Source organism: Alligator sinensis, unplaced genomic scaffold (assembly GCF_000455745.1).
Source record: "Alligator sinensis unplaced genomic scaffold, ASM45574v1 scaffold696_3, whole genome shotgun sequence".
In the NCBI taxonomy this organism is placed as follows: domain Eukaryota; kingdom Metazoa; phylum Chordata; order Crocodylia; family Alligatoridae; genus Alligator; species Alligator sinensis.
Genome location: NW_005842505.1, coordinates 8,389 through 30,898, shown reverse-complemented (window position 1 = coordinate 30,898; position 22,510 = coordinate 8,389). Strand labels below are relative to the sequence as shown.

General features: G+C 44.5%; 1 protein-coding gene across 1 annotated transcript in view; it reads right to left on the bottom strand.

The window, feature by feature from the left end:
• LOC102383727 (inositol 1,4,5-trisphosphate receptor type 2-like) overlaps positions 1-22,510 on the bottom strand; it is a gene marked incomplete at its 5' end in the record, with an annotated part of 223,793 nt that overhangs the window by 195,490 nt on the left and 5,793 nt on the right. The window contains 2 exon segments of the mRNA XM_014523564.2: positions 18,783-18,903; positions 19,542-19,670. Coding sequence (XP_014379050.2) covers positions 18,783-18,903; positions 19,542-19,670 — 250 coding nt within the window.

The window sequence follows — 22,510 nt, the reverse complement described above, 5'->3', positions numbered from 1 at the left end:
TCTTGCCCTTTGAAGAGAGGGAAAGGTAATAAAGTACTCTGGGATGCTGAGGGTCAGATAGACCCCCTATAACTGTCCACAGGTTACATGTGGCACTACAAATGGTTATGCTACACAGAAGTTGCTGTTTAAAACAGGAACTCCTTTGAGGCAGATCCACTATTTCTGTAGTGATACAGACAGCATAAGCATCTGGTCCTTTACTTTTTGTAGCACTACAAGGGCCAACATAATGCAACAAACGTATTGTGTGTCCAAGGCCATACAGATATTTTTCTGCTTTAAAAAGAATGATTTCAAACCACATTATAGTTACAAAAATATTAGTAAGAGCAGTAAAATCAGTAAGTTTGAACATTTCAATAACTACTGAGAAATCTATTCAAAAGCCAATCTGAAAAATCTCTGTAGTAAATAGAGGTATCCCAAATGATGTGTGTGGGATTTTATGTAATTCTACTGAAAGAACATGATAAACCAAGTAAATACAAGTGTACACAAAAACAGCTAAACATAAGGGGATGTAGCTTCATCTTTCTTCTCATTCTCCTATCCTGCATGTTATCATAATATACAATGCTTAGGCCAATAGTGTCCGACAGAGTAAATCCTCCTAGACACAGTGTGTTCAGGAATCACAAGCTTCAAGATATTACAGAATCCTCATTCACTGCTTAGGTTCCTAGCTGCTAACTTCAATAAAACTGATAATTAATAAACAGCTGAAAAACTGTGCCTTTGGCAAATCCAGGAGAATAATTTGATTTCCAGACTTGAGAAAGTATGAGAAAGAGTACAGAAAGTCTTGCAACAACTCCTACAAGATATCAACAATCAACTTGCTATCTTGTTCAATTTGTGTGCTGAAAGGTCTTTTTACAATGGGTTTAAAGCTGTAAAAGGCAGGGTAAATTTGCACCTTATAGACTAACTAAATCAGGGATGTACAGCATAAGCTTTCAAGATCCCAAGATCACTTCACCAGATGCTGCCATAATTAGTTTTGATTTGATTTTATAGTTTCTCTTCCATGAACGAAATCTGTATTTACTATACATCTCCCTCCTGCAGTAGACCAAAGTGGCACACTTTTAAATGTCAGTATAAGATACTGTGTTTGAGATAAACACAACAACAGTGGGCAGGTACTTCAGTGCCTAAAGGCTCATGCTCACAGGACCTTCCTGAGCCCACAAGTCCTGTATTACAACAGCAACACTTGGAATAAACTCATTTCCTAACACAAAACTTGATTTTGTGCCAATGATCCCCTAAGTAGAAGCAAGAATGCTCTGCCTTCCATGTCCCCATTAGGGCAGAATTCTATTGTCTTGAAGAGGATTCTGCAAGAATATCCTGATAGCAATGCCTGGAGAACAGGCAGCAGAGTCTACCTGGTACAGGAGTTACAACTGTCCAAACCGAATAGTTTTCTAGTTCTGACAGATGCTCTTTTTTTACAAAGCTTACTTAGGGGAATTAAAGAGTGGTATTCAGCTAAAAATGGGCAGATGCATTTCCCAACAGCTGCATAGCCCATCGCTGCCAGTGTCAAAAGAAGCTATTTCCACATGGCAGCCCTGCTGCTCCCTCCTAGCTTCTATTTGTTTTGGAGGTGGAGGCCATGATTGTTAAGAGAAAAACACAATGTATGACTGGCCATTATTTCTAATTATTGTTTCTATATGTTATTCTACTGGATTATTTTTCACAATGTATTTGCACTGTTGCTGCTTACTTTATTACAGAAATCCACTAAGGATATGCTAGTGTTGGTCGGTAACTGTGGCCTATTAATTTGATTTATTGTGTCCTTATGTCAATCACCATAATGTTGCAGGACAACTCTTATTTCTCAATTAAATGGTATGTATGCAGATTTCCAATATTTCCTGGAATAAATTTAGCAACAGTGGGGCATACTATGCAGGAAGACCCAGAGTTCTGCATCCCTATACATATTTTTTGAAGTTACTGATTTCTATCAGTGTCTAAGTAGTAGTCAAGGACTATGACTGTCCCAAGGATCGCAGCTAATTAAAAGTATCACAAAGAAATACAGAAAAAATGCTCCTTTGTTTTGAACAGTTCTTATATGTATAATTCCATTTGTAATTAAGATTTGCATTGACTGTCAAAAGGCACTGTTGAAGTCTAAGCTAAAAACAAAGGCTTTGTCTTCTCATTCCCTTGTAGCTTGTAGAAAAATTATCTTTCATTTGTTTCATATTTCATTATTTAAAACAACATGAAACATATTTTTACATTTCAGAAAGGTGATGAACAAATGTAACATAAATATTTATTTTTAATTTAGGTGTTGTAGGTTGCTTCCCTCTTCAAAATGTCTCAATCTTCCTTAAAGTAAGAAAATAAAAAATTTAAGAGCAAGTTTTATTTTTGCTCCACTTTGGAACAGTTTCGCAAGGCAGGCAAACAACTTGCAAAGTAGGTCTATAATCTAAAGAAGATGGGGCCAAAAGCAGGTTAAATTGTGTCCTTGATTTGACTGGTATGTCAGGAGGAAAAAATGCCGCACAACCATATGTTACTTAAGTATCCAAACAGAAACTTACCATCATGGACCAGAATATATGCTTAGTTAGTGAAATTAATGATGGTGAAGAGAGTTAAGCAAAGGATTACCTACCTCCTATATTTTCAAATCTTCCACCATGGGCTGAATTTTGTCCCAAATGAACTGAAGTTGGAAAACACTTGGTCTGCTAGAAGCATTACAAGTTCCCAGACCTATTCACAGAAGACTCACTAACCAGTACCAAGACCAGGGAGCACAATTAGCTGAGCTATCATGTGAATTTCTGCTCTGTACTAAAGGGATTTCTTGTGAACTTAGTGTCTCTACCATCTCTGCTCTCCTACTTTCTGCAAACTGCTGGATATACAGGGAGACTGGGACCCAAAATAAAGATTGAGTATTTCGCTAATCATTAAAAAGAAACAGATAATCATAGAATCATAGAAGTAGGGTCGGAAGGGATCTTGTAGATCTTCAAGTCCGACCCCCTGCCTGGGCAGGAGGAAAACTGGGCTCAAATGACCCCAGCCAGGTAGGTATCAAGCCTCTTCTTAAAGACCCCCAGGGTAGGATATAAGTCAGCCTCTTAACTGTAAGTATGCTTCATTACAATGAAGTCAACAAAATACTACTCCATGCCCATTAACAAGGCAGAATTTGGCCCACTGGGGTCTATATGTGAACAAGTACACTTTGGTTTTCCAAGAGAATCTCATAAATTGGAATCAGAAAAGGCATACTCCAGAATAACATATTCCATTGCCCCACTGCTGAAAGAATCTTCCTACCATAGGGTTATAAAAAGACATTGCCAAATGAAAGAAATCAGCTGTGCTGTGATATGTCCTGGCACAGCTGATCCACTTCATTGAGCAAAACACACTTCCCCCACTATTGTGCACTTGATCTCATGGGCACACCCAGAAATTCCCAGGTGGTGTCTCTGTAAGAGGGAAAAGCTGGACAGGTGCTCTTGGGGCTTGATAGGCCCAATCGTGTGCAAGAATTCCTGGGGCGTGCAGGATTGGGCCCAGGGAGTCCCACGAGTACCTGTCTGGGGCAGCTGTGGGCGCAGGCAGCTTCAGGCTACCTGTGTTCTTCCTCCATAAAGCTACCAGACAACACAATGAAGTGGCAGAAACTATTACCACCTTTTGTTGGGGCCACAAATTTGGGTATTTATGGCATGACAAATAGTACAGATGTCTCTCTGCTTTCCTATTGTGCTGCTACAACAACCATTATGGTGGCACAAGGCAATGTCTGTTTGCACCCATGGGGCACATCTCCACATGTAGAGGCATGCATTTCCATGGGCACAAAAAGCAGTGGCACACATTGTGCTGCTACTTTGTGCGTCAAGGCATGCCCCTGCACATGCCCTCTGGTGCGTACTAAATTGTCCCAGGTCGGGTAGGTAGGAGGCTAGGGCCAGCACAGGTGCACAGCCTTACCTAGGATCCTGGGGGCCTCCCAAGGCAGCAGTGGCATTGATCCAGCCGCACAGAGGCTGGGCAGCAGCCGTGCCAGCTTTGGCAGCTGTTTTTTTTTGTTTGTTTGTTTGTTGGGGGGGAGGTTATGCCAGGATCTCCCGGTATCAAAATTTTGGCAACACACTGCAAATTTGCAGCACAGTGCCCAGTTGCACATTTGCCACGTGTGGTTTGCAGGACCACAATCAGGTATGAGATACCACAAACTGCACGTGCACACCCATCTGGATGCACCCATGGGACACACCCAGATAAGAGCAGATGTGTGGTATGTGGCACCGCAGACCCATCTGTGGCGCCACACACTGCACATGCACGTGCTCCCCGCATTGCTACTTTGCAGCGCAAGAGATTTTCTTGACCCCAGGAGTTTCCAAGGTTTAAAAAAAAAAAAACCACACATAAAAAAAAAAGTTGGGGCAGCCCATGTTGTAGCAGCGTGTGCGCACTGCCCAAAATCAGAGCCTGGCTGGCTGGAGCCATGTTCCAGCTGCCTTCTTGCTGCAGGTCTGCAGCTCCCCAATGCCCTCAGGATCCCAGATAAGGTTCCTAGAGCCAGCACAGTTGCTGGCCCCAGCCTCCCCTTCTCCATCTGGGGTAACTTGCTGCATGCCAGAGTATACATGGCACAGATGTTCCCCGCAGACAAGCAGCAGTGACACAAGTTGTGCCGCTGCTATGTGACCCCAGGGAAACGCACATTCCCACTTGTGGGGATGTGCATTTGATGTCTATCTCAGTGCCAGGTCCACTATGGTCTTTCAAAAAAGGGGATTTCACCAGTGACTTTTCTCAGACTGACTGATCTTACTGTATGTTTTTTCTGATATTCCACCTACATTCTCCTGACTTCAATTTCATTCTGTTATCTTTTACAGTATTTATAACCCCACCTTTTTAACCACCCTAAAAATTGTGCTCCATTGTTGCTGATGACATTCATTAGCTGCATATAGACAGCTGTCATATTCTCCTACCCTTTCCACTTAGTCCTTTGATAGCGATTCATATTTATATTAATATTTAGTTAAATGACTCTTCCTTCATAAATCAGCTCCTCTAGCTCCTTAATCATTTACTGACTGTCATTTACTGACTGGTTAATAAATAAATGTGGTTGGAAAAACAGTATTGCTAGCAATGGTAAGAGTTCTTCAGGAAAATAAAGCTTGGTGTTGACAAGGCATAAACTTGTCAATCTCATACCTTTCACTAACAAAGTTTTTTTTTCAACTGAAACTGAAGTTAAAATATTTATCAGTCCATAAAATATTATCACTGAATTTTTCTTGCAATAATAGAAACATAAACAGTTAAAATAGAATAAAATATGTGGTTCATTGGAAATGTATACTTCTTGCTGTCAAAGGAGTAATGTTATAATTATTTTATTTGAACTAAAAACAGAGAATGAAAGATTAGTTATTCATAAAATGGAAAAAAGGACAAAACTGAAGTGAGAAGTAAAATGAAGTCTGCTGGAGGAAGGAATTGTTTTAGAAAAGTTTGTGTGTATGGGCATTTAAACACACACAATCATTCTAAAGAGATAACGCTATGTAACCTACATTCCAAGTTAATGTTTTCTATTTGTTACTTTTTATAAAAAGGAACATTCCTTGGAGCCCATGTAAAGCATGCTTGGACCTTGCAGTTTTTAGACTGGGTTTTTTTTTCTTCTGGATTCCATATATCACTGTATTAGATAGAGGTGACCTTAAAAAAGTAACGCAAGTACAGAGGATATAGGACTGGAAGCGACCCCGCTATCACTGGATATCGTTTCATATAACCATGAACTGATCTAAAACTCCATTTAAGAACTAGTTAGGGTTTCCTGCACAAGCTTCTTCTACTGGAAAAGTATACTTCTACTTCTATTTTAGGACATCATTACACCAATGGCTAGAAACCTCTTTCTACTTTCCCGCCTATAATTATTCATGGCCATTTCGGACTCATTGGCCCCCATGCCAAACATTATCCTTTAGCTTAAATAACTCTTACCACAACCCCCTCCCTGATGTTTCCCCTCCTGGTAAATTTATAAAGCACAAAACAGATTCTCTTTCAGGCTTCAATTTGCCAAGTTAAACCAGACACTCTTCTGGGGTCCTTTTACAGTGCTCCCTACAATGCCAGAAATAGGGCTTCTTTTTGCTTCCCTCAAAGTATCCTACTATTTATTGTCCTACTAATCTAGTGATTGTGACTGGTATCACTTGCCTAGGGGTACTAAAAAAATAAGCTAAAAGATGTTTGAAAGGACTCAGTTGCTATGAGAAGTAGTCTAATAACATGTGTCCTGCCACTGTGAGTAAATAGATTTTTACCAGTTGTAACAGGAATGGAGAAATCAGGCTCCTGATACTGGGCCTTTATATACACCACATGTAAACCTCATCCTTTGGATGCATATATAAAGGACAAGGACTTCAACTGGGGTGTGCCCATCCTCCTGCTAGGAGCAAAGCCGGAGGTTCCTGGCTAGAGGGTCTTGGCCCTCCATTCAGGGTCTGACTGATTGCCATATTTGAGGTCAGGAAATAATTTTACCTTGAGGCCGATTGGTATGGGTTGTTGGGGGGTTTGCCTTCCCCTTTAGTGGGGGCCTTGGCCCTGTATCCAGGACCTCTTCAGCATATACTGAGCCATTTTATAGAAGCAGGACATGGGCTGCTATAGTTCCCCTGCTTTACCTGTGGCAGGTCAGTGTATTAGTTCTATGTTGTATCAGGGTTCAGGATAGTTTTACGTAGAGTTTAGATAATAGTTGTATGGGATGTTTTAGATAGAGATGATCCTACCTCAGACAGGGGGTTAGACTAGATCAGGGGCGGGCAATTATTTCAGGAGAAGGGCTGCTTACCCAGTTCTGGCAGGCTGTCGAGGGCCACATGGGTAACCCCGCCCCTTGACACGTGCCCTGCCCCCTGGTCACCATCTTGGGACCAATGTCTCAGGGCCAGCACCGGTGGGGCCCAAAGCGGGGCACAAGCTGGCAGGGGTCTGTGGAGCTGGGCTGGGCTGCACCAGCAGGGAGAATGGGCAGCTGGTCCAGCTCCATATAGCTCCTGCCAGCTGGGATCTGCAGGCACTGGCCCCGGGACACCGGTGAGGGCCCCGTGCTCCCACTGGCTCCTGCACCTGCTCACTCCCAGTGCCTCCCAGCCCTGCAGTACAGGCAGGGGGCAGCACACAGCCCCAACCCCCTGCTTGCTGGCAAGGAAGAAACATGCTGAGCGTGAGGAAAAGCGGCCCCTCGTCAACCCCGTGGCCAGCGCTCCCTGCTGCAGGTATTCACAGCCCATGCAGGGCTGTCTAGAGCAAGCACTGGCAGCCCCATATGGGTTGCAAACGGCTACAGTGCAGAGTGCTGGGCATGGGGTGAGCGAGGGGCCACTTTTCCCCTGCGCTCAGCACCAGCTTGTAACCCAGCCCCGCTGCCAGCCTGGGCTCCATGCCGGCTCCGGGCTCACCCATCGGGGCTGTGCGTGGCCGCAGCAGCTGCGGCCCCCCTGCTTGCTGCACCGGGCAGTGTTGGCTGCTGCTGCCCACCTGGAGTTCACACACTGGGCAGCCCAGAGGCAGCGGTGGCAAATGCTGCCCAGCACGCTGATGCGGGGCCAAAGCGGACAACGAGGCCAGGTTACAAGCTGGTGCTGAGCACAGGGGAAAAAGTGGCCCCTTGCCCACCCTGTGCCTGGCGCCCCACACTGCAGCCGCTCACAGTCCTCCTGGCGCTGCCTGTGCCTGCCCCGGACAGCCCTTCATGGGCTGCGAGCAGCTGCAGCAGGGGGCACCAGCCACGGGGCAGGCAAGGGGCTGCTTTCCTCCACCCCGGGAAGGAGCAGGGAAGGAGCCTGGGGAAAAGCTGAGCATGGCGGTGGGAAAAGTGGCCCCTTGCCCACCCTGTGGCTGGGGCTCCCTGCTGCAGTTGCTCTCAGCCCGCGCAAGGCTGTCTGGAGCAGGCACAGGCAGCCCCACGCAGGCTGTGAGCGACTGCAGCACAGGGCGCTGCTTTCCCCGCCCCCGCACTCAGCTTTTCCCTGGGCTCCTTCCCTGCCCGGGGCCTTCCCCTGCCGTCTTCCCCCATTCCCCCTTACCTGAGGTTCTGGCACGGGGCAGCCACGTAGTCCCAGGATAGAAGCCTGCTTGGGCTCCCAGCTGAGGGGGTGGGGCCAGACAGGCCCTGTTGTTGTGGGAGCCCGCCAGGCTTCCCCTGGGTCCTACTGCCCTTGGTTCCTGTCACTTTTGACAAGAACCAAGGGCAGATAGGTATTAATTTTCTAAATTTTTTAGGGGCCCTGTGGGCTGGATAGAATGGCCTCGCGGACCAAATCTGGCCCGCGGGCCGTATTTTGCCCACCCCTGGACTAGATGATCTCTGGAGGTCCCTTCCAACCCTACTTTTCTATGGCTCTATGACACAGATTATGGGACAAATATGCCATCTTTATAATACAATTTTAACCAGGATTTTTTTAGGACATGAACAGAACCTTCTATGCAATGTAAAACTCTTATATAAAGAGCCTGTAGTGCTAATGTAATGGATTCTTTTGTGTGTGGCTGGGTAATTAAAAAAAATCAAATGGAAAAAGCTAATAGATACTATATAGATGGCGGGAATAATATCTTTAGATTTAGCTAGCATGTAACTCAATAGATTGAAGTTCTTTGATCTTGTAATGGCAAGGAAATTGTGCTGGAGGTATGAAGCATTAACATTCATTGCTTAACTATGCAGCTATGTAAGCTCTTTGAAAGGAACCGTGGAATATTTTTTAACTTTGAGATTAACAGTCTGATCTGATCCCATTGAATTCAAAGCAGGTTTTGCTACTGACACTGGTTTGGGCTGTATAACCTGTGCATGCCTTTCTTTACATAACTATTTTTGGGAATGATGACAAAATAACTACTGAAAGTGGATCGTTTCTTAGCCAAAACCTCTGTTGTGAGGATGGGTGACCTCTTGCAATATGTGGAAAGACAACATTTCATTAGCTTATTTAAAACACAAAAGTTCATGCTAAGCTCTCCCCCAAATCTTTTATTAGGGTTTATGAAACATAATACATAAAATCTATTAGGAATTAATATACCTGAAATTAATTCAATGGTTCCTTTTTTTCCCTGAATAGTGTCTCATTTTTTAAATCAGAAGATTTTTAAAAAACATTTAGTTTATAACTTCTTTGGCATGGGTGGGGGGGAGCTACTTGAATAATTAATGTTTGCACTAATCTAGTATGCTATACATTAAATTAATATTAAATATCAACTAAACATTGAACATGTAATAGTATAGAAAAAAACAAACCAGACTTCCCTCATTATTATATACCAATCCGGGAAAAAATGGAAACCTTTTGCTACCTTTGTGTTCCAAGTCCCATGGAACCTGAGATGGTCTACTAAAGCAGGCAAGCCTCAACACTTCTGGATGAACTGGAAGCAGGCAACTCTGCCTGGAGACAAAGAACTAAGTGAACCTTGAAAACTTATGAAGTTTTTCCCTGGTGGTAAAGTGGAGTTGAAGTATCAGGGCTATAAGAAATTAGCTTTTGCAACCTATCCTCCTTTTGTTGACCTGGAAGATAATGTACATTCTTGCAGTGCCCATTAGAAGACACATGTAATGATCTTAAGCTCTTGAGGTAATACTGCCAGTGACATAACTAGTAAACACTGAGCAGAATGTACTTTTCTTAAACTTATTCTGAAACAGGTCTTTTCAAGTGTATTATTACATGGATCTTTGATATCTGGGGAAATCTGTGCATGATCTTTCTGTCTGCTGAGATTCATTTCTAAATCCAAGGCTACCACAAAAAATCATGTTTGTTTTTCCAACTCTATGCTGCATTTATTTTCCATCAAAAATCTTTGGTTCTTGCTGTAAATCTGTCCAATACACCTCTGTCTGATACAGACAATATCTGTCTAGAATTTTTTAAAACCCTGCTGTGAAACATGAAGGTTCTAACATTAAAGCTGTCAAACTCCCAAGAAAATAAAATCAGAAAGGAGAGTGATCACAGATACATATCTTAAATCCAGTCCTAGTCCTTACATGCTGCTATTAAGAAAGGTATAGAGAAAAGAGCTATCCTATTTGTGTCAGTGAAAGAACCTTCATCTTCCTATTTCCTCATATGGACACTGGGCACAATTTTAAGCTAATGGAGTAGCAGATAGGTAAAGCAGAACAGTGCATAGTTACTAGGGGCCAGCTTTTCAAACGGGCTCAGCACTCATAACTGAGGGCAGTATTTGCAAAGAATGCAAATGCCGATTGGGGCAACACAAATAAGCATGACAGAAGAAGCTTTGGTGAGCTAAGCACTATTCAAAATCTAGTCATTATTTAAGAACCTAAATGCTGGAATATTGAGGTTCCATTGCAGGTGCTAAACACTTGTAAATCTAGATGGATTTAAGCTAAATGCAATGACTTATGTTCTCGGCAACCCCAATGGGCCTACCTTTGCTGTCATAAGGAGTGTTCATTCACATGAGTACTTCAAATTAGTAGAGCTCCTTGGATTAATAAGTGGGATTTGGTCCACTGTTTGATGAAACTGTGCCAAAATTAGGTCAGGGCAGAATTCATCTCATTCTGTTTCACTTAGCCATAAAGCTACTTCCTCTGGAGCCCAGGGGGCCAAATTATGGTTTTAGCTAATCTCATACAAATGTACAAGCTTCCATCTAGGCTGCACACGCATCATTTAGGGCAAAGTGGGACTAGACGTGAAGGGAAATCAAGCAGGATTTAGTACCATATCTACAAATACTAAACATCGTGGTAGGTTTAAATCTCAGCTCTCCCGCTGAATTTATGTACAGGGACATTGCTGAAAAACTCAATTTTTCCGCACTTTGCTCTGAATTATTCACTTAGCTGAAAGTTTTTCCTTCCCAATTTCATTTTTTGCAATTACAGCATAAAGTGCCAGATAAAAATAGATGTAATTTGCTACATTAGTATAATTCCATAATAACAATGTCAATTAGTATTACTGTTATTGTTGATAATGTTAAATGCCTTTTTAAAATTCCAAATACATATTTCCTTGCTTGTCAAGAAAACCGTGCACAGTGTGTCAGATTGTGCTTTTAAGGGATGGACTTAAATGGAGGTTGATGCACGAGTGATACAATCCTGCCCATAGGATTCTGCTTCAGAAAGCCCTTCAGAAGACTGCAGAATGAGGACCTTCAGGGGCAGCCCAGCTCTACCATGGACAAGGAAGTAGCAGCCATTGGCAGAACTAGCCCCGAGTAGCCATTGTGCTTCAGGGAATTGAAAGGAGTTTGTTACGGTCTGCACATGTGTTAGAAGCTGAAGCAAGAGGAAATGCCTTTGAAATGTCCTCCTCAGTGAATATCTGGTCCTATGCCTCACTGGACTTATGGTTTAAAATAGCAAGATCTAACAGGTTATTTAGCAGGCCCTGATGAATTTACCCAAGAGTGCTAAAAGAGCTGGCTAGTGTGACCAATGACAAGGATATTTGAAAACTCATGGCACTCGGGAGAAGTTCCTAAAGATTGGAAGAGGGCCAATGTGGTGCCTATCTTCAAGAAAGGAAGATCCAGGGAACTACAGGCCAATCACCTTGACCTCAATCCCTCAAAAGATCACGAAAAAAATTATTACAGAATCCATCAACAGCAGGCTAACAAAAAATGTCATCCTGAGAGACAGCCAACATGGCTTTGTTATGGGTAGGTGTCCCAGGGGCACAACCACAGGGGAGCTAGAGACCCTACTCTCAGGGGACCCCGGGACAGGGGCTACACACCCCGTGGAAAAAAACCCCGAAAAAAGAAACCACTTAAAGGCCATAGGATGCCAGACCCCAAAGGAACAAAGAGCGGAGCCTGCGCAGTTCACGAGCCATGCCTATATACAGCTGGAGCCGGCGGGTGACATCAGGAGCAATCACTGGCCGGCGAAGATAAAAGGGAGCGCCGAAAGAGAAACAAGGAGAGCGGGAGAGGCAGCGGAGGCTGAGGAGGCTCTCTACGCCGGCGACAGGCAGCACCAGCATGAAAGAAAGGATCCGGATCAAAGAGCAGCTGCAGAGGCTCTTTGCATCGGCGGCAAGCAGACCCAGTGCGAAGGGGTGGATTATGCTTGGGGAGAGGCACCCCGAGTGGCAGGGAATAAACCCCGTACCAGTCACAAGCAGCACCGGCGTCCAAGGGATGACCTCGCTCCCGAAGGAGCTATAGCAAACCCAGAGACGGCGGAGGCTTTCTACTCCGGGTTCTCACAGGTACAAAGACATGGAGGGAGGCTGACCCAGGGAAGGACAGAAGATACCCTGACAAAAGCGCGGAGCAGAGCAGCGCCGGGGGACGCCACCTGGCTTAGGTTCTATGGCTGAAAGAGGGAAGGAACACCGTATCCTGATTTCTTCTCTTCTATTTGCTCTCTTATCCTTTTCTTTATGTTCTTTTTTCTCTTTAGTTGCCCCTGGTCTGTATATAGTCTTTTCTGTTGCTGATGTGTTCTATCTTTTTTCTTTTGGTGTTCAGTGGTTAGGCCTGCCTCGAGGGGGATCTGGCCGACACCACACCACCAGAGTTTTTACGAGGCTCAGCAAGTAGCTGTCGACAGCAGGGAAGATAGATGAGATGGGCATATCCAGTAGGCCTGTAGCCTATCAAAGAAACGAAGTTAATAACCAATCCCGAAGAGGGCGTGAGGATCAAAGGTCATCTAAACTGGAGGGATGGCTGCATTAAAATCAGGTGACCCGCCGGAGGCCGGAGTAAGGAAGGGGTGTAGGGGAGGTGGAGCTCCACGGATATCTTCCGGGAGGAGTGACCAACCCCGAGGGACCTGCAGAAGAAGACCCCTGCACTGGAAATACATTCAAAGTCATGGCAGATGAGTTTAGGGGCCTTCTCCTGGAGGATCAAGGTCCCATGAGCCCAGTGGCCACATGAACCCTCACCATGCCCACCACCAGGCGCACGCGCTAAGGCAGCACGTGAACGGGTATACGAAATGAGGTGGTCACAGTAGGTCATGCCTGACCAACCTCATCTCATTTTTTGGCCAGGTGACACTTCACCTGGACAGGGGAGGAGTAGCTGATGTCATTTACCTGGATTTCAAAAAAAGCCTTGCTTTGGTCTCTGGGATCCCACGATGTCCCTATGACAAAATTGGGGAACTGCAGCCTCAACAACTTTACGGTCTGATGGTTGGGGAACTGGCTCCGTGGTCGGACTCAGAGAATGTTAGTGGATGAAACTGAGTCAACATGGCACATGGTGACCAGATGCATCTCTCAGGGTTCAGTACTCAGACCTGTACTCTTTAACATATTTATAAATGACCTGTATTTGGGTGTCAGAAGCAGACTGGCTAAATTTGCGGATGACACCAAATTATGGGGAAGCATGGTCATACTTGAGAATAGGGTGGGGATTCAGGCCAATTTAGACAGGCTCACAAAGTGGGCAGATCAAAACCTGAGGACTTTCAATATAGAGAAATGCAAAGTACTCCACCTCAGGAGAAAGAACCCTCATCATGCCTATAGGCTCGGCAGTGCTACACTCACTAGCACTACAACTAAAAGAGACTTGGGGGTCACAGCTGAACACAAGATGAATATGAGCCACCAATGCAGTATTGCAGCCGGCAAAGTAAATAAAACCCTGGCTTGCCTGTACCGATGCATCTCAAGCAAGACCCAAATGTCATCCTCCCACTTTACTTGACTTTGGTGAGACTGCAGCTGGAGTACTGCATCCAGTTCTGGGCTCCACACTTTAGGAAGGAGGTGGAGAAGCTTGAGAAAGTCCAAAGGAGAGCCACGCACATGATCAGAGGTCAAGAGAGCAGGCCTTATGAGGAGAAGCTGAGAGGCATGGGACTCTTCAGCTTAGAAAAGCATAGGTTCAGGGGGGACTTGGTGGCAGCCTATAAGTATATCAAGGGTGTGCATCAGGATCTGGGAGAACATCTATTCACCAGGGCACCCCAAGGGGAGACAAGGTCCAATGGTCACAAACTGCTGGAAAACCATTTTAGACTGGACATAAGGAAAAGCTTCTTTACTGTCCCTCTCTCCAGAGTCTGACATAGACTCCCCACAGAAGTGGTGCAAGCACCTACTCTGGACCCATTCAAGAAGTGTTTGGATGATTATCTTGCTGGGGTGATCTGACCCCAGCTGACTTCCTGCCCTTTGGGCAGGGGGCTGGACCTGATGATCTCACAAAATCCCTTCCAGCCCTAATGTCTATGAAATCTATTTTAATCTTCTCCAGTACATACAAAAACATGAAAAAAAGAAAGAAGAAAAATAGAATGACAGAATACAAGGAATCCATAAGACATGGAATTAAGCTGCCTATGAAGAAAACTCACGGTCTACATCAAATCTATTTCTTGCAGCATATAACCTTGCCATCAGATAGCAAGGCACTGGTAACAAAAAGACACTCTGGCTTCTATGCATCTGTGTATTCTGCCAAGAAGCTAAATGAATTAACCTGTACAGAGCTCCATGCTGCCATGGCCATTTTTCTACAAGCTAGCTAGTTTAAAGCTAATTCTAGTATCTTGAGGTGACTCTGCAATCACTTCTGTGTATGAATAAGGATGTATGTGTACATACCAAATAGCACACTGATCTCTGTGGGCTAGAGAACTAGCATTCTATTACGTAACAACCCACGTGTTCAGGAGTAGCCACAGGGTGCTTAAGGACTCAAAAAGTACTCCATGCACCTATTCCTTTCCTTGTAAAGGAAATAAGTTCCTAATACTAATGGGCTTATTCCAAGAATGCAAAAGGTAAAAAGAAGTATGCATTACTTGTATAAATAAAGAATTGTAAGATTGTGGCTTTTATTTGAAACAGTAAAAGCAGTAAGGAAAGGAATGTAGAACATCTTAAACTTTTATAATGCTCCTGCCAGATGGAGCCATAATTAAATCATTTGCACAACAAATAAAATGATTGAACGTTGTTAAGTTTAGGGTAATGGCTAGACTAATTCACACAAAATGTTAATGAGATATTTTGGCTAACGTGTTCAATGATACCACTGTAAAACAATTCCAAAATCTAAATATACAGTCAATTGTAGCAATGCCATAAACATAGCAATGGCCAAAAGACCATCACATATTGTTTTACTCTTATTTATTGTAACTTTCCTTAAAGTTATATCAACTAGTTCTTCTATCAAGCATCTAACATCCTGATTCTGACTCCAACCCAATCTTATTCATGTTGGGAGTGTCCACACAAGATGCCTAAATATGCAGTAGCCTAGTTTACTGCGCAGTAAGCATGCGCATCTGCACATGCAAATGTAGGTAGCAAATTTACATGGGATTAGTAGTGTTCTGAATTCTTGTTTTTTGGTTTTTTTAAATCTGGGAATTTTTCAGGGTTTATCTTCAAAACATAAAAACCGGGATGAAATCAAGATAAAAAGAAGAAAACGAAAAAAATCAGTTTAAAATCAGGGAAAAATCAGTGGTGAGGGAGGGAGGGAATAAGGCTGGGACTAGGGAAGGGGCGGAGGGAGGGGCATAGCCGCCCTGCATTCAGTTGGAAACCTGTGCCTCAGGTAACTGGCACAGCAGCACTTTTATCTTACTGGCAACACCAGTTTTTCAGTTCAAATCCCTATTAACCAGCATGAGTTGGGAATGGGCCATTGGGATTTGAACTGAAAAATGGGTGTAAACCAGTAAAAACTGAATGACTTAAAAAAAAATATCAGGGAAGTTCAGTGAAAAAAAAAAAAAATCAGTAAAAACTGAGAACGCGGAACACTAGGGATTAGTTACTGCACAGTAACAAACATGTAGACACTACCCAGAAGCAAGTCTCCCTGGGAAGCCCAGGGCATGGCACCCCACCACCACTGTCTGGGGGTTGTGCACGCAGAGCAGTGTCCCCTAGCACGTCCTGGAAGGCACCACACAGCTCCAGGAAGACCTCCCCAGTAGTGGCCTTGCCCACACCAAACAGATGACCAACATACTGCAGGCTGGCAGGCATGGCCAGTTTGAGCAGGGCAAGGGACAGGAGGATGTCTGCAGGGAGGGGCAGCTGCATGGTGGTGTCCTGCTGCTCCAGGTCAGGCCAGAGCTGCCCCACAAAGTCCCAGAAGGTGGCCCAGGTCATGCAGAAGGCCGCCAACTGCTGCTCGTCATCCCAGGCATGCTAGATGAAGTGCTGCCACCAGCCCTGGCTGGTCCAGTGGGCCCAGAGACAGTGGGGCTGGAGGCTCAGGAGGGCAATGATGGCCCCAGTGATGGCGTTCAGAAACTCCTCATTGGAGATGAGCACAGCAGTGGCGACCCTGGGACAGCGCACTGCAGCCAGGCAAGCAGTTGCTGCATGCAGGGGAGCCAGGAGGGCCCAGATGGCTGTGGGCGAGGCAATGGTTGGTATGGTGGGCGGTGCAGTGGGCCAGCAAGACCAACATAGCAGCCAGCAGGAGTCCAGGGCACTAATCATCACTGCCAGGGGCACAGGCTAGAGCAGCCATGGTGCAGGGAGGCAGAGTGGGCAAGGAGAGAGCTGCCATGTGCTGCCCCTGCACTAGACATGCTGCTCCTGGGCAGGGAAGCAGCTGACCAGAGAGCAGCGAGCAGAGCTGGCTTTTGAAGAGGACTGCTGACTGCTGGCAGCTGCAGCCAGAGCCTAGAGCTTCCTGGTGGCAGCAGGAGCCCATTGCAGGGCTACAGGAAGTTTGGTGCTAAGAGCAGCAAATCTGCTCCCTAGTCCTACATGTGTAGACACCTGCCCAGGAGCACTTAATCTGCATAAATTTACACCCGAGTAAATTGAGTCCAGATCAAATGCATGTGTAGACTCACCTGCTAAGTAGTATTTTACTTCACAATTAGGAAATTTTCCATCAAAGTGACTCATTTTTAGAAACATGTCTATATTGAATAATCTTTCCTATGTCAAAGCAGAAGCCTCTAAAATTGTGATTTTGCAGACATTTAAACTTTGGAATGAACCTTTGCTGGTATTAGCTATATGACAGTATGGTGTTTTTTAGGATTCAATCATGCCAGAGTTGTTTAAAGTCTTCTGCTTTGACATGAATATTATTAATTCCTTTGATAAATTCTCATATTTTCTGAAGTATTTACTCATTAGAGGAGAGATTATAGAATTCAGTGAGGGCCAGACAGATAGAATGCTTATACTTCTCACTCCTGAGCTCATCCAGAGCTGTTCCACTGGCTTCAAAGCAAATCAGAGTGGCATGGTCTGCTTTAATGAATTCCAGCTCAATACCAATAAGATACATAATCAGTTTAGGGGCAAGATTGTGATGGGCAGTCTGTGCCCTGGCAGAGTGGAAAGAATTCACCCTTATGTGTGAGAATAAAAAAGCAAGCAAAGGCACTCATCTAGTCCTTGTCTAAAGCAGAATGGTGAAGAGTCAGCAGGGAAGTACTATGAGTAGGTCCATGTGGTACTCGATCTGATACTCACTAGGCAGAATCACTGAGCCAGCCCACGACTCGGGCTAAAAATAAACAAATATTTCCCAGAAGTAATGACAAAGGTAGGCAGAAATTCTGGCACCCCAACCCACAATTCTTCTCTTGGGTGAATTGGGGAGCCAGGGTACCACAGCTGTGTACCAGCCTTCCCCCTCGAGGTTGTTTTACGTGACAAAATTTACTTCAAAAAACAGTAAGACGTGCCTATGGTTTCACGCAGTTTGAGATGATGTCTATGCAAGGTTAAGTCATACTTTCATACAGGGGAACCTAGATTTTTCATACAGGGATATGCTGTAAACCTGCTTAGTTTGCCATGGGTTGTCGAATTCAGAAAAGTCCCCTGAGCCGATTGATGACGTAATTTTTACTTCAAAGGGCACCATTCCTTCACTCATCTGGAGTACTGCTATGAACCCATGCAGCTGATCAGAGAAGCGGCACCCTTAGAAATAAAGACACCTCGTGTATCTGCTGCAGCTATATATACCCACAGCTACTTTGCAAACCATCGTTTTGGGTGGTGGGAGTGAGGGGGAAGGGAGGGAGACCAGGAGGTAAGGACCTTGCATAGAATCCAAGCTCCACTGTTATAGAAAACATTGCTCTCTGCTAAGGGTCAAATTCTACCTTCACTTAGCAGCTCTGAAGAGCCTCACTCTCCTAAACATTCACCTAAATAACCATGTTTAATGAGATTGGCTTGAAAAGAGTATAAATGAGGAAAAAAAACTATCGTCAAGAAACAGGAGTTCTAAGATTAAACTATGTTAAAATTATGGCAAAATTTTCTCGTGATGTGACATCCAGAAAAACAATTCTTCAACCCCAAGTAGCTTTGGGTACTCTTACACATGCTCCAGGGGCTAGGGAGGTGGCACTTTAATTAGAGTGGTTCTGAGAGCCGCTCTAATTAAGGTGCTGCCGTGTCTCATGTATCAGTGTCCCTATGCTTAAAAATGGCAGTGGGGTCACTTGAACTAAAGCTTATTTGACGAGCTGTAGATAAAGTGCCCCCACTGTCATTTTTAAGTGCGAGGAGGCTAATGAACAAGACGCAGGAGGCTGCTGGAGCACAGCAACTGCCACATTTCAGCTGACTTGATTAATCAAGTCTGCTCCAACACGCTGGAATTCCAACGTGTAGGAGCAGTCTCTGCACTCATGTATAGGCGTCCTTTTATTTTAAACCTCAGCATAGAACAATTAAACAAAACTTGGCACCTACCCACTTCAGCCAAAGTTTTGATACATGACTCCACAGAGGCTTTCTGTGCTGGGTTTGGCCAAGTACAGTTGTAAATTCTGAAGGCAGACTGCAGCAGTTGAATAAAAACTGGCTGATGTGTCTGAAAACAAAGGTAAACAATGAATGTTACACTTTAAAGTCTCTTCACAACTGCCCTAGGGTTTGACAGACCATAAACTACATGCATGGTTTTTAGGCCCTGTGTACTTTAACTATAATTCAATTAAACCTTTATCATGCATCAGGACAAGCAAAAAAGAAAAAAACAAAAAAGAAACTGGTTTGGCAATATCAAATCATGCAGTCCTTACGCAAGTAAAATTCTCACCAATGTCCAATGTGCACAGTGTGGTGTTAGGACAGAAGGCAAGCAAGGATGGTACTTTCCAGCCTAATTCAGAAAGACTCAGGAGCTCTCAGGAGACCTTTCCATCTTAGGCACTAATGTTTCTGTGTTAAAAGGATAAAATGAAGGCTTTGATCCCACAAAAGGATCACTCATGCAAAGTCTCATTGAAGATGCAAAAGTCAGGTGAAAAAGCTCTGTACAAATCTGTACAAGCCCTTTCATTGGATTAAGATCCTAAATTTGTGAATGGCAAATTTAGAGAGAGTTACATTGCTAATGTGAGATATAAGAAAAGGAACAAAAAGTAGACAGAGAAATAAAATTTTAGCAGGCAGGAGACTCAGTAACGGTCTGAATTACATATTTGTAAGAGTCTCTCTCATTCTTACCTGAAGGCTGGTGCTGTTATCTGAAAACGGAGAATTGAAGAAGCCGCTCACAATGTTCATTACTGGCTCAGCGACATACTTCTCCAGAAATGTGTCTGCATGTTTCCGATCTGTAGTTGTATTACAAACCTGCAGAGACGAGCAAAAAACAAAACAAAACAAAATGACCCTTAGCTTGAGACCATATGACATTTAACATTTCAATTAACCCTATTTCCAAAATTTGGATCTTCAGACAAAATATATAAAATCAAGGTAACTACCTTGTGGTCAAATTGTGCTGAGTTTAGCATCTATGGGCATTTATACACATGCTCCGGGAGAAGAGGGGGGCACTTTAATTAGCAGGGCTCCGATAGCCACTCTAATTAAAGTGCCTGGAGCTTCATGGGTATCAGTGTCCCCACAATGAAAAATGGCAGCAGGGGTGCTTTAACTAAAGCTCCTCGAACGAGCCTCAGTTAAAGCATCCTAGCTGCCATTTTTCAGTGCAGGGATGACGATACACGTGACACTGGACTCTGCTGGAGCATGGTAATTAATTTAATTTGCTCTGACGCACTGTAAATAGAGCATGTTAGAGCAGCTTAGCTGCGCGTGTATAAGCACCCTATGTTCCTTCACACTCCACATCTCATCCTGATATGTACCTTTCCTGAAACAGCATTTTCAGTTTCGCTGCCTACTCTTTTCCCCCACCACAAAGCAAAAACAGTTTGCTGGACAGAGCTGGGTCATTCCTCCTATCAGCATACCATATGCTGCCTTATATATTTAGACAGATGAAGAAGAAAATGAATCATTTCCCTCCCTAGTGTGAGTGACTTTACTAAGGGAAGGTAAATATGTTGCAAGACTGAACAATGCCAAACTTTTCTCTGCATCCAATAGCTTTTGTTAGATGGGAGAGGTGGAGCTCATTCAGAAAAATAGATTAAAAAAGAGGTGGGCCAGTGGGAAGTAAGCATAGTGAGCCCTGACACTGGAGGAAGCAAGATCTCTGTGACCTGTTCAGTCAGCAGAGGCCAGCAGCAGCCTCCATAGGTATAAATTACAAAAAAAAAAGACCCAGTAAGCCACAGAGAGCCTAAATTCTTAATATCACAGAGTTGTGAAGGACATAAGACAAACAAAAGGGAAGGAAGAAAAAGAATTGGGTAGAAAAGGAACACAGGAAGTGACTTAGAGGTTTAAGATGAAGCACTCATTAGGTCACTTATGGAGCTGTTGGAGAACACAGTAAGTTTGAACTTGAATACAGTATCCTTGAGGGAAACCTTCTGATGCAACAGCATGGGTTTCTTTTATCATATACATTTGTTATGGTGAAAACTGAAAAAGGTGTGGTGGGAAGGAAGGATCGTTTGACTCATTTCATAATTCTTGCCAGGAAAACACCTTTCAGAATGTTCTCATGGAATAAGCACGACACTTGTAAAGCAAAAACACTTTACAAGAAACCCAGACCAAGGAAAATACACATGGCAATCCCCCCACACTTCAGTATCGATCACCTCTAAACAGGGGGGGGGGGGGGGCGCTTTAGTATGGTGGGGGGGGGGGGGGGGGTGTCTTAATAGTATTTAGAAAGAAATAAAGAGGAAAATACTGCTTTCATTTACACTCATATACAGTCACTCCAGAGATGCTGCAGGGATGAAGGTGACAGCAGATTTACCACATGTGTAAACAAACTCCATGATAACCACCAAGGCAGCAGCTGAGCTCTTGACATATACTCAAGAATACTCAAGAATCTAGGCCCCATGTGAGGGAGGGAAGTATTATTACCCTATTTTATAGGTGGGGAGCAAGGACAAAGAAGCTAGCACAGAGATCACAGAGAAAAGTCAAGATCACAGAGAGAAGTCCACAGAAAAGAGCATCCAGCTCTCCTGGATTCCACTCCCAGCCAACATTCTCTCACCTTTCCTCTTCAGCAGCAACTCTTGGTCCTTGTCCTCTGGGAACTCTGGCAGTGTAACCAAAAAGTATTTAAAGGAAGGTAACTGACAGCATCAGTGACCTTTGCTGGACTTAGCTGGGATATACAGATCTTTGGAACACAAAGACCTTTTGCCACAGACAGCACGAGTCTCTTCCCGGTCGGGGGAGGGGGGCGCTACACTATACATCTTCTGGCCAAACATGCTTATTCTTTTTTTTAACTTAAAGAGAGGTGCCATGCCCCTCTGAGCTGCAGGCAGGAGTGGGGTGGGCTTAGCTGCGTAGGACAAGTGGCAGTGGCCAGGGGGTAGGTGTGGGGGGCTTGTACAGGGGGAGTGTTGGGAGGGACGGCTATGGGGGCAGTGCTAAGGCAAGTTCCTCTAACTCTTGTAAAGAACATTTTACAGATGGACACAACAGGGCACAGTACTGTTATAAGGTAGTTAAGAAAGGTTCCCCCGCCAGGAAAGGGGAAGGATTATGGGCACAGACAGAAGTGACAATATTTGCCCGATCTGACCACAGAAAGCAGTCCATAGCCATGACCAAATACAAGTACATAGCTGCTGACTGCTTCAGAAATGGCTGATCAAGCAAAACTCTGACCCCTCATTGCATGAGGGGTCAGATGAAGATGTTTCAAAATAGAGCATCTTCCGTAATTTCTACCTGCACTGCCTCCCAGCCTGTTGTTGTTTTCAGAATGGGAGGAGGAAAAGAGAGCAGAGGGAGTTCAGTCTGGGATTTATTTTAGCCCCTGCTGGAGGGTGGAGTAGGGGGGCTCCAATTTACCCACTCCATCCTCCAGCTCTGGCTGAGGAACCCCAGGACAAGCTCCCTCTGCTCCCTTTTCCCCCTCCCAGTCTGAAAACAGACAGTCTGGGAGGGAGGAAAGGCCATTGCTAAGGAAAACCAGGGGTGGGCAATTATTTCGGGTGGAGGGCCACTTACCCAGTTTTGGCAGGCTGTCAAGGGCTGCATGGGTAGCCCCACCCCTTGACAGGTGCCCTGCCCCTTGACAG